This window comes from Triticum aestivum, chromosome 1D (assembly GCF_018294505.1).
Source record: "Triticum aestivum cultivar Chinese Spring chromosome 1D, IWGSC CS RefSeq v2.1, whole genome shotgun sequence".
Classification (NCBI taxonomy): Eukaryota; Viridiplantae; Streptophyta; class Magnoliopsida; order Poales; family Poaceae; genus Triticum; species Triticum aestivum.
This window is the reverse complement of record NC_057796.1, coordinates 65,325,119-65,337,581: the sequence shown is the minus strand read 5'-3', so window position 1 is coordinate 65,337,581 and position 12,463 is coordinate 65,325,119. Positions and strand designations below refer to the sequence as shown.

Here is a 12,463-nt window from a genome sequence, read left to right as displayed (position 1 = left end):
ACTTCGTCGGAGCCCGCCGGCAGCCCCAAGCCCAGCGAACAAGAAGCGAACTCCGCCGTGGGCACCACGAGCGACCAGAGCGGCGGGGGCGGGAGGAGCGACAAGTTGGAAGGCGGGCAGGACAGGGAGCAGGAGAGTTGGAGCTGACTCGCCATGGGGAGGGTGGCTGGCGGGACCGGAGTGGCGCCCAATGGGAGCACGGGTGGACGCCGGTGCCGGAGTGGCAGCCGGCGGCAAGGGAGAGCAGAGCGCAAGATGGTATAACAATGTGTTGACAATCCTTCCTGATAAATGCAAAGCCGTCCGATACCCAGCATGCATGCTCGTCCTAAATTCTCCTGACTTCTCAACTACACCGGTATAAAAAGACAAGCTGGATCGAGTACTTTTGAACTAAGTCACCCAAAATATTCAATCTAATTTAGTAATTCTTCATCCGATGGTTGTGCAAAATATCAAAGCCGTCCGATACCCGGCATCCAATTTAGTATTTCATTATTAATTACCCTTGAGATGTGTTTGTTATGTGAAACTTTCAATAAACATTTTACATTTTTCTATTTAATTTATGTTGGTCATGACGTGCAAAGGTGTTGGAATTGAATCACTCAACTCCCCCCTCTTTCTCCCCCTGTTGGAACTGAATCACTCAGCTCCCTCCCTCCCAAATGATGGCATACATGGCTATTTATAGGCTTTCCCAAACCGATCTAAGCATGGTGAGTTGTATACTCTACACAACTCATGCCTAGCGAGCTTCCTTTCACACTAAACACATGACTAGATTTGTACAACCAATGCAAACTCCAATTTGCTTCTACTATTACTTACTGCAACACTTCCTTACTAAGATAACTAGCAGTCCAATTTCCTTTACCTTTTGATTGCTCTTACTGCCATGCAGCTATGATGTAGCTGGACTACAAGCTTTAGGCAAGCTAGCACAGCTACTCCGCTCTGGCATGCATGCATATGTTTAAGATAATGACAAAATTAATTCTAACAAAAGGTTGCTAGTAAGCTACTATTTCCATCACTAAGTTATCATTGGCATTGCCAGCCCTGCAACTGCATAATAATATATTAACAGCAAACCATATTGGATACGCAAGTGAAAGAAAATATTAGTAACTAAAAGCTCTACCACTGAAAGTAAAATAGGGTTGGTCAGATGAAAACCTTTAACTTTAAGTTGGGCTCGATTTCCCTAGCCCATGCCAAATAGCGCATCAAATGATGTACCACTTCCAAATGGCCTGCTCTCACGGCCAGGTGCAATGGTGTATCCCCATCACTGTTCTTACTAGTAATGAACCCCACATTCCGGTTCGTATAGAGAAGCACATGATGAACGAACCAATCATCTCCTTTTGATGCTGTGAGGTGGAGGGACGTGTGTCCTCTTATGGGTGTCACCGAATAAACCCTTTCCGGGTAGTAAGCAAGGAAATTTACCAGGCTTAGCATGTCTCCTTTGTCAATTGCATCACTCAAATCTCGGGTCATGGGCTCTATCAGAATCTGCTAGGGAGAAGACAACTTTAATGATTAATCTGATCGTTCATTTTAATTGAGATAGGATACAAGCCAAAGTGTAACGACAACAAATAATATTAAAACTACATAAGAGCACAGGAACCTTTTGGATATATAATCAAGATGAAAAGAACCATACCAGTAAGAATGTCTGAAGCATTTATGAACCATTATGTACAACAGATAGTTAAATGGTTTTGCATGGCATCACTATCAGACAACCAAGCGGGCCCGAATTATTTGGTTTAATCAGCAGGGATTCTTTAATTCACCTGATCGTCCCATGGAGTATGCCCTTCATTGTTAATCATGTATGAGTTGATTCTCAGATCATTGAGTAATAACCACAGTATTGGCCCTTGGTGGAGCTTGGCAGCATGATGCAGCGGAGTGTTGCCATCATTATCCTGTTTGTTCAAGATCTCCTCCGGCAGCTCATACTCAAGAAGCAACTTGAGCACTCTTAACTTGTTGTTGATGATGGAGATGTGGAAAGCATTTCTCCCACATAAATCCACCATCTCAACAGTATTAGGGCACTGCTTCATGAGCTCCCTGGCAGCCTCTACTGAGCCATACTTAGCAGCCTTGTGTAGAGCGGTATGCTGCTCAATGTTCTTCATATATGCTAGAGTAGAGTTTTTGTTGTGCAACATGGATATCATATGTACCCTGTTGTGGCACGCGGCATAGTGCAGGGCATTGTTCCCTGATGAATCTGTCACCTCCACCAGCTTCACAATATTGTCCAGTAAGATATCCAGCGCCCCTGATTAGAAACATGTCATTAATTAAGTAGATAGTATATGATGAACGCAGATTATCATATCATTATATTAAACTGTTTCTAATAATAAACATGCAAACTTTTTTTACCAAAGCTACAACTAGGTAAATGTGGTATAGAGAGGTGTAAACCCCTACAATTAAAGCGCAGTCCTTGGGAGAACAATACTCGTTTCTTCATCTAGCATTCCATCATCTTTGATTAGAAAAGTTGGATAATAGGAGAACATCACACGGTAACACTTCATTCAAAAAATAGACTTTTTCGGGAACAGAATAAAATAATTATGAATAACTGGAACAGCTAGTAATGGCGATTCAGAGGTCCCGATTGGGCAATTACTGCTGAACTAGCCAGAAAATGCATACCTAAGACGAAATAAGATGTCAAATTTATGAATAAAGTAACTCCAAAGTGTTACCACATCACAGATGCAACCTTTCGCTGGCGGTAAGGAAGCATGCTTCATGGTGTGCTATGAAGGGGGTTTTTTCTCTGAATTTTCACAACAAAATGGCCAAAATAAACTTCAATATTTCCATTCACTTGGTGATAACAGGAGAGACCTTAAGAGGGACCAATTTTATTTCTCAAAAGGATTTTTTCAATCCTTGGATAGCTGCACAGAACAAGTTTCTGGAAATTTCCACATCAACATTCGCCATACATCTAGGCAAAATTCAGAAATTATGTGTTACAAACATGCTAAAAGTATTGGTTTCAACACTATATTTTAACAAAAAAAAATATAGTTCTGCTTTTTTAGATCAAAAAAGCATTGGACCTAGCTTTAAATAAATTAATAAAGCCACAAAGAGCAACGAACAAAAGAAACAGAGAAGAACCGCAGCTTGAAACGCCAAGGCCATCGTCCACCACCACGACCATCACCAACAAGCTAAGTCCTTCACGGGGGGGGGGGGGGGGGGGGGGTGGGGGGGAGGGGGGGGCACCATAAGAGGATCGTGCCCTCGTTCGCTTCCAAATGGCCACACTTGGACACAAAGCCATCCTTTTCAACCTTCCAAAAGGCCACCTGTCATGTCGCCATGGTTCAAAGGGTGCCGCACCATGAGAGGTTCACCCTAGGACACGGATGAACATTGACAACCAGGCTGCCAGGGGAGAGGATATCAAGGACACCCATAGCATAGACCAAGCTTCCGATAAACAGCGCCGGCACTCATGGCTCAACCACACCACAGAACATAAGTTGAGGGAAGTAGTTGCAACAAAAAAGATAAGGTGCAAATAGAACACAACACCAGTGCTGATGGTCAGGCCTCACCACAGCTCCGGACTCTCACCAACAATGATGCTGCTGCCATAGAGGGGACCCTATCCCCAAGCTCAAGGGTGCTGACACGCAGGCGAACAAAGCCACAAGGTGGTGAAGAGCACCAAAAGCAGGGACCCATCACGGGGCATTGTCTTTGTTAAACACCCCCAATCACATAACTTCTCACTTTCTGCTACCCTCACTAGACGTGCTTCCAGGGAAGGGAACAACATTGCAGCACCGCCGCTCGAACCGGTAGGCTTAGGACTTCCACTCAGGAGCAGGGAAGGAGTTGCAGTGGAGGTACCCAGATGAAGCCTCCATGGAAGAAGACGGCAACAGTGATGAGGGACAATAGGAAAATTAGAAGTCAAATCTGTTTTGAGTTATTCTACACACTACTACTCCATTCTAGATATAGGTTGTTGTATTTGTTTTCTTATCCTATAGTAATGTTTCTAGAGTCTTCTAGCTATGAGTGCAAGTTGAACCTGAAGTAGTGTTTTCTAGAGTTTTCTAGCTATAAGTAGAAGTTAAGATGTGAAAGCTTCCCAAAGTCCTATAAATAGAGGTCCTTGCCTCTAGTTTGTAACCAGACTATGTAACCACTACCTAAAATAGAACTTGGTGTTCTTTTCTAAGATCTTGGACTAGATCGTGTGTTCTAAGAATTTTGGACCGACTCGGCTCTAGAGCGATATCTAGCGCTACACGTTGAAGTAGTTCCTTAAACACTAGTGATGTACACTTTAAAGCAGCAAGGTGGAGGTGCTCTGCCACAACCTTGTGCTGCTTCAGTCAGCATCTTCATCATCGTCTTGGTCGCCATCACTACAACCAGCACCCACAGCCGACGAGCCAAGAGTGTTAGGACTTAGGAGTAAGCACATTGTGTTAGGAGTCTGGTTGTAACCGAACTGTTGAAGTATAAAACAGTTTCGGAAGTATCATGTGCGTCTAGGAATCGATCAGATAAGGAGATAGGAGAGTTTAAACCTGCTTATCAGGGTCACGTCGTGTTGGGCAATTACATGTGCCGTGTTGGACGTGAATTCTTTGTAAACCCCTATATAAAGGAAAGAATAGGAAGGAGGGCGATTGAGCCATCATTGAATATTTTCTTCTGTAGTTTTTCCTCTCGTGAGTTCTTGTGCAGATCGCGTACATACAGCAGGAAGCTGATTGATTTGCTCTAACAATTGGCATCATAGCCATGCTAGATCCTCGGTCACGAGAGAGCAATGGGCGACGACAATAGCAAGAACAAGGAGCTTGCGCTGGGAGGCAGTTCGGCGGTGAAGAAAGAAACCTTACCCCCGACGACCTTCCTGCGGCTAGAGGGAGAGGACTATGCTATGTGGGCAATCAAGATGGAGTGCGCCATGGAGGCTAACGAAATCTGGGATGCGACCAATGCTGGAGGCGATGCATACAAGAAGGGAGGTGCAGAATAAAAGAAGGATCGGCAGGCCATGTCTGCGATCTACTCTGTCATCCCCAATGATGTAGCACGTCATGTATCCGGGAAGAATACGGCAGCAGAAGCCTGGGAGGTGATCAAGGAACTTCACCAAGGGCACAGCCGTGTTCGTGAGGCTCGTCTACAATCTCTGTTGAGGGATTATGAAAGTCTGAAGATGGATGAAAGTGAATCCGTGGATAAATTTGCCACGAGGGTGGTTGAGATCACCAGCTCCATCAAGGACCTTGGAGAGACTTTAACGGATATCGCGATTGTACGTCGCTTCCTCCGTGCTGCAGCACCACGATACATGCAGATCGTCACCTCAATCGAACAGTGCGTGGACCTGAAGACCTTGGCGGTCGCATAACTCGTCGGGAGATCCAAAGCCCATGATGAGAGGATCAGGTTGAACTTCGGCGATCCGAAGGAAAGTGAGAATTTGTACCTGACCAAGACGCAGTGGATGCAACTGTCAAACGACAAGAAAAACAAGGGGACAGAAGCAAGCGGCAGTGTGGTAGAACCAGGGATCCTACCGGACCTGCTCCGTAGGTTGTAGGGGAAGGATGGAGTAGGGCGAGGCGATGAGCGGGCGCGCCGGCGGCTGGGCACCGTCGCGTAGGAGGAGGATGGCGGCGGCGGCTAGGGTTAGAGGCGGCTAGGGTTCCGGCTCCTCTGGGAGCCGGGCAATAGAGATAATATTCTTCTTATTGCTTGATTCCAAAAAGAGTCTTACAGCCTATATTTATAACCTAGATAACTTGCATAAGAATTAACCTAAGATAACTTGCATAAGAATTAACCTAAGATAACTTGTGGGCCAAGCCCCTAACTACTGCCCTGTGGGCCTAGCTAAACCGGCCATAACACTTCTCCCCGCCTGCACAAACAGCTCGTCCTCGAGCTGTAAGGTGGGGAAGCGCTTGCGGAACTCCTCGAGGCGATCAACCAGCGTCAAACACCTTCTCGACAGCTGGGGCGGCCAGGTCGGCGGCGACGGCGTCCTCCGGAATGTAGTCTGCAACCTCCAGGTAGAAGAGTCGCGGGCAGGCGTGGCCGGACGTGTAGGGCTCGTCGCAGTTGAAGCACAACCCTTGGCGGCGACGCTCGAGTATCTCGGCTGAGGTGAGCCGGCGGAACGGGCGCGCCGCGGTCGCGGCGAGGGGTGCCGCAGAAGCCTGCGCAGGCCTACTCGGCGCGGAATCCGACCCGGGTAGCGACCCAGTGGTCCGGGACGGTGATTCCTGCTGGATGGCCACCGCGCGACGCTCGAACGCGCGGGCGTAGTACATGGCCGACTGGAGATCCTGGGGTCCCCGAAGCTCCACGTCCATGCGGATGTGATCCGGAAGTCCACCGACAAAGAGGTCGGCCCGCTGCTGCGCCGTCACACCCGACGCATGGCATGCCAGGGCCTGAAAACGGTCGGCGTAGTCCTGCACCGTGGTGGTGAAGGGAAGCCGGCCGAGCTCCGCCAGGCGGCTCCCGCGAACCGGAGGCCCAAAACGAAGGAGGCAGAGCTCGCGGAAGCGCTCCCAAGGGGGCATGCTGCCCTCGTCCTGCTCGAGGGCGTAGTACCAGGTCTGGGCTGCGCCGCGGAGGTGATAAGAGGTAAGCCAGGTCCGCTCCGAAGCGAGTGTGCGCTGCCCGCGGAAGAACTGGTCGCACTGGTTGAGCCAGTTGAGGGGATCCTCCGTGCCATCATAAGTCTCGAAGTCGATCTTGGCGAACCGCGGCGGTGTCTGGGTCGGAGCGCCGTGTCCAGCTGGCTCGGAGGTGCGGAGCTCCGCACCGAGGCGGGTGGTGCCTGGTCGGAGTACTCCGGATAGGGACCCGCGGAGCCAGATGGCCCGCCGAACTGCGGAAACGGGGTCGGCTGCTCCGGAGCCGTGGTGTAGACCGGCGAAGGCGAAGACGCAGCCACCCACGCTGGAAGTGGCGACGGGGAGGGCGGGAACCGGACCTGATGGATCGGGAGGCCGGTCGGCGAGGGTGCCCTCGAGCTGGGCAGGGGCGGCCCCGGTGGTTGCAGCATCGGTGGCGGATGGTGGGCCGGCGCGTCGGTGGCCGCGAGGGACGGCAGCTATAAATACCACAGAGGGCCCGCGGCCGGAGTGGACCCGCCGGGGTGTCCCGCCAGGAACGGCAGCAGCGGCAGCCCGGTGCAGGCCGGCGCAGAGAACGGCGGCTGTAGAGGGTTGGTGGCCCCCGCCTGCGGCGTCTGCTGTAGCGGCCACGGAGCCGCTGAGGGTGCCGGCGCCAAGTGCCAGAGGGGCGCCGCGGCCGCCGGTGGCCCGCTCAGTGGAGCCGGCGCGGACGGAACCGCGCGGGCCAGACCGGCCACGGGGCTGGGGCGGGCACGGCAGCCGCGGGTGGCGCAGCAGGCGCTGGAGCGGACGGCGGCGGTAGCGCCGGGTAGCCTCCGGCGAGGGCCGCGGGCACCGAGTACCACGGAAGAGCCAGCGGTCCGGAGGGCACGGGCGGCGGGAGCGGCGGTGACGGCCCGTACGGGCTGGCCAGGTAAAGCCGGATGCCCTGGACCGCGACGACCAGGTCGTTGAGGACACCGGCCATGGCCTCCGGGGAGTATTGGGCCGGTCGAGTCGATGGAGCTGGCGGCGTAGTGGTGACGGGGGGCGGCAGCAGGCCGGTGGGCGCGCCGGAGATGAGATCCAGCGGCACCGACGAAAGGGCCAGCTGCCCCGTGGCGATCGGAGATGACGCGGCGGCGGCGGTGGTGGTAAGGGGCAGCGGCGGCGGTGGTGGCGGCAATACTGGTGGTGGTGATGACATGGTCGAAACCCAGGTAGCTGATACCAAATTGGTAGAACCAGGGATCCTACCGGACCTGCTCCGTAGGTTGTAGGGGAAGGATGGAGTAGGGCGAGGCGATGAGCGGGCGCGCCGGCGGCTGGGCGCCGTCGCGTAGGAGGAGGATGGCGGCGGCGGCTAGGGTTCCGGCTCCTCTGGGAGCCGGGCAATAGAGATAATATTCTTCTTACTGCTTGATTCCAAAAAGAGTCTTACAGCCTATATTTATAACCTAGATAACTTGCATAAGAATTAACCTAAGATAACTTGTGGGCCAAGCCCCTAACTACTGCCCTGTGGGCCTAGCTAAACCGGCCATAACACAATGACAAGAAGGAAAATCGGCGTAACCCGAAGAAATCAGAAGAAGAGTTTGAGGCCCCTGCCAAATCGAAGTTTGATCGGAAGAAAATTAAGTGCCATAACTGTGGGATTTTTGGACAATTTAAATCTAAATGTCGCAAGCCACCAAAGAAAGAAAAGGCTTTCCTAGTAAAGGGAGGTGATGATCAGCCTGAGATGCTGATGGTAGAGTTGTGCGAGCTCATGGAAGACGAGCAGATTGAAGAACGTCCAAAGCACATGCTCGTGCCTAAAGAGGTTCAGGAAGAGAAAAAACAGAGAAAGCTCACTGAATATGTGACACTTGTAGAGGATAAAGTGCATCTGCAGCAGAAGGAAAAGGTCGAAGCTGGTGCGAATGTCTGGTACTTGGACTCCGGAGCGAGTAATCACATGGCCGGCAATATTGATCAATTTTCTAAGTTGAATACTTCAGTTGGAGGCACTGTAAAATTTGGAGATGCCTTGACAGTGCAGATTTGTGGTCGTGGAACCGTATTATTTGAGACACGCAAGGGAGAACACAAGGTGCTGACAGATGTGTATTTCATCCCGAGACTGAAGACTAGTATTATAATTCTCGGCCAACTCAAAGAGCGCAGTTGCAAGATCGTCATTGATGGAATGATGTTGGTGTTTGACCGTCAGCGTACACTGCTCACACGGGTGAAACGTTCAAGGAATCGCCTCTACATACTGAACCTTGATCGTGCCGACCCAGTTTGTTTGCTTGCTGGAATGCAGGAGGATGCCTGGAGATGGCATGCACGCTACGGTCATCTGAATTTCCGAGCGTTGCGTACACTAGGGCAGAAGGAGATGGTGCATGATCTACCAAGAATTGAGCATGTCGAGCAGCTTTGTGATGGCTGTCTTGTTGGGAAACAGAAGCGTAACCCGTTCCCTATGAGGCAAATTTCAGAGCAAGCAAGGTTATGGACTTGATGCATGGTGATTTGTGTGGACCAATCGCACCTGCTACCCAGCTGGTAATCGATATTTTTTGCTAATTGTCGATGACTATAGCAGGTTCATGTGGATCGTGTTGTTGAAGACCAAAGATCAGGCTTTTGAAGCATTTAAAAAGGTCAAGGTTGCAGCCGACGTAGAAGCTGAAGCAAAGTTGAAAGCTCTCAGAACAGATAGAGGTGGTGAATTTAGATCCAAGAGGTTCAATGCCTATTGTGAAGAACATGGCATTAGAAGGTACTTGACGGTTCCCTACACACCGCAGCAAAACGGCGTGGTAGAGAGAAGAAACCGGACGGTTGTAGCTATGGCACGGAGCATGTTACAACAACAACAACAAAGCCTTTAGTCCCAAACAAGTTAGGGTAGGCTAGAGGTGAAACCCATAAGATCTCGCAACCAACTCATGGCTCTGGCACATGGATAGCAAGCTTCCACGCACCCCTGTCCATAGCTAGCTCTTTGGTGATACTCCAATCCTTCAAGTCTCTCTTAACGGACTCCTCCCATGTCAAATTCGGTCTACCCCGCCCTCTCTTGACATTCTCCGCACGCTTTAGCCGTCCGCTATGCACTGGAGCTTCTGGAGGCCTATGCTGAATATGCCCAAACCATCTCAGACGATGTTGGACAAGCTTCTCTTCAATTGGTGCTACCCCAACTCTATCTCGTATATCATCATTCCAGACTCGATCCTTCCTCGTGTGGCCACACATCCATCTCAACATACGCATCTCCGCCACACCTAACTGTTGAACATGTCGCCTTTTAGTCGGCCAACACTCAGCGCCATACAACATTGCGGGTCGAACCACCGTCCTGTAGAACTTGCCTTTTACCTTTTGTGGCACTCTCTTGTCACAGAGAATGCCAGAAGCTTGGCGCCACTTCATCCATCCGGCTTTGATTCGATGGTTCACATCTTCATCAATACCCCCATCCCCCTGCAGCATTGACCCCAAATACCGAAAGGTGTCCTTCTGGGGAACCACCTGGCCATCAAGGCTAACCTCCTCCTCCTCACACCTAGTAGTACTGAAACCGCACATCATGTACTCGGTTTTAGTTCTACTAAGCCTAAACCCTTTCGATTCCAAGGTTTGTCTCCATAACTCTAACTTCCTATTTACCCCTGTCCGACTATCGTCAACTAGCACCACATCATCCGCAAAGAGCATACACCATGGGATATCTCCTTGTATATCCCTTGTGACCTCATCTATCACCAATGCAAAAAGATAAGGGCTCAAAGCTGACCCCTGATGCAGTCCTATCTTAATCGGGAAGTCGTCAGTGTCGACATAACTTGTTCGAACACTTGTCACAACATTATCGTACATGTCCTTGATGAGGGTAATGTACTTTGCCGGGACTTTGTGTTTCTCCAAGGCCCACCACATGACATTCCGTGGTATCTTATCATAGGCCTTCTCCAAGTCAATGAACACCATATGCAAGTCCTTCTTTTGCTCCCTATATCTCTCCATAAGTTGTCGTACCAAGAAAATGGCTTCCATGGTCGACCTCCCAGGCATGAAACCAAACTGATTTTTGATCACGCTTGTCATTCTTCTTAAGCGGTGCTCAATGACTCTCTCCCATAGCTTCATTGTATGGCTCATCAGCTTAATTCCACGGTAATTAGTACAACTCTGAACATCCCCCTTGTTCTTGAAGATTGGTACTAATATACTCCGTCTCCATTCTTCTGGCATCTTGTTTGCCCGGAGTAAAAATATGCCCGGAAGATTTTGGGGGGAGGCTGTTACCGCAGCAGTCTATTTGCTCAATCGAGCGCCCACCAAAAGTGTGATCGGAAAGACTCCGTACGAAGCATGGTGCGGGAGGAAACCTACTGTGGAACACTTGCACACATTCGGGTGTGTAGCTCATGTAAAAACAGTAGGAGGTCACATTGGAAAGCTAGAAGACCGCAGCACACCCATGGTGTTGCTTGGATATGAGCCTGGATCAAAAGCATACAAAGTATATGACCCTCGTGGAAGGATGCTGAGAGTAACTCGAGATGTTGTCTTTGAAGAAGCAAAAGCATGGAATTGGGATTCAGCAACTGAACCACCTCCGCATTCTTCAGGTGATATATTTAAGGTGTTTTATGATCACCATGATGCAGGTCATGATGAGCACAATCATGACCATGGGGACGAAGGGGAAGTACCGAGCACGCCCGTTGTACAAGGCGGTGCTCCGGAGTTTGCTGATTTAGGCTCACCATCAACTCCTTCATCACTCATTGAGAACAGCAGCAAAAGCCCCAGCGCAACTGCCATGGCAGGAGATGTAACACCCCCAGCAGCAAATTCTTCTGCCACGGCAACGGAAAATGCTGCCATGACAGGAAATCCGCCCGAGGCTGCAGACCTGACAGAACAAGGTGATGCAGCAGCGGTAAGCAAACCTCGTCGAGGACCGCCAACACCAGTTCGTCTGCGCTCGATCGACGACATTTATGAAGCCACGAAACCACCAACAACCAGGGGAAGAGGATGCAACAGAGCACAGGTTGCGAGTAGAAGAAGTTCATCTGCAAGCATAAGAGAAGAAATTGCAGAGCTCTGTTTTCTAGGTGCAGAGGAACCTGTATCATTTGAAGGAGCAAACAAGGAAGAACTTGGAGGAAAGCAATGACAGAGGAGATGGACTCGATCATTGATAACAAGACTTAGTCATTAACCAATCTTCCTGAAGGACACCAAGCTATAGTCTGAAGTGGGTATTTAAAGAAAAGAAAAGTTCAGAGGGATTGGTGATCAAGCACAAGGCTCGCCTTGTCGCTAAAGGATTTGTACAGCAGCAAGGAGTGGACTTTGATGAGGTTTTTGCCCCAGTTGGGAGGATGGAGTCTGTCCGGCTGCTAATTGCAATTGCAACTCAGAAATCGTGGAAGCTACATCATATGGATGTCAAGTCGGCATTTTTGAATGGTGTGTTAGAGGAGGAAGTTTATGTAAAACAACCTCCAGGTTTCAGCAAGGTGGGGAGTGAAGAAAAGGTGTTGAGACTCCACAAAGCTCTGTATGGTTTACATCAAGCTCCGAGAGCGTGGAACATTAAATTAAATGACACGCTGATATCTCTCGTATTTGAGAGGAGTCCATTTGAGCATGCTATGTACAAAAGGGGGGAAGAAAAATCTCGCCTAATTGTTGGAGTATACGTGGATGACCTGCTGATAACAGGAGAGGATGAGCAAGAATTGGAAAGGTTCAAACAGCAGATGAAGGACTTATTAAGATGTCCGACCTGGGTTTAT

General features: G+C 50.0%; 1 protein-coding gene across 5 annotated transcripts in view; it reads right to left on the bottom strand.

The window, feature by feature from the left end:
* The window catches only part of LOC123180328 (ankyrin-3), a 49,127-nt gene that overhangs the window by 21,304 nt on the left and 15,360 nt on the right, over positions 1 to 12,463 (bottom strand). For all 5 annotated transcript variants that reach the window (XM_044592361.1, XM_044592359.1, XM_044592358.1 and 2 more), the window contains 2 exons: positions 1,809 to 2,305; positions 1,180 to 1,521 (listed from right to left, as the gene is read on the bottom strand). In XM_044592361.1, the coding sequence (XP_044448296.1) occupies positions 1,180 to 1,521; positions 1,809 to 2,305 (839 nt within the window). The remainder of the gene's footprint in view (positions 1 to 1,179; positions 1,522 to 1,808; positions 2,306 to 12,463) is intronic.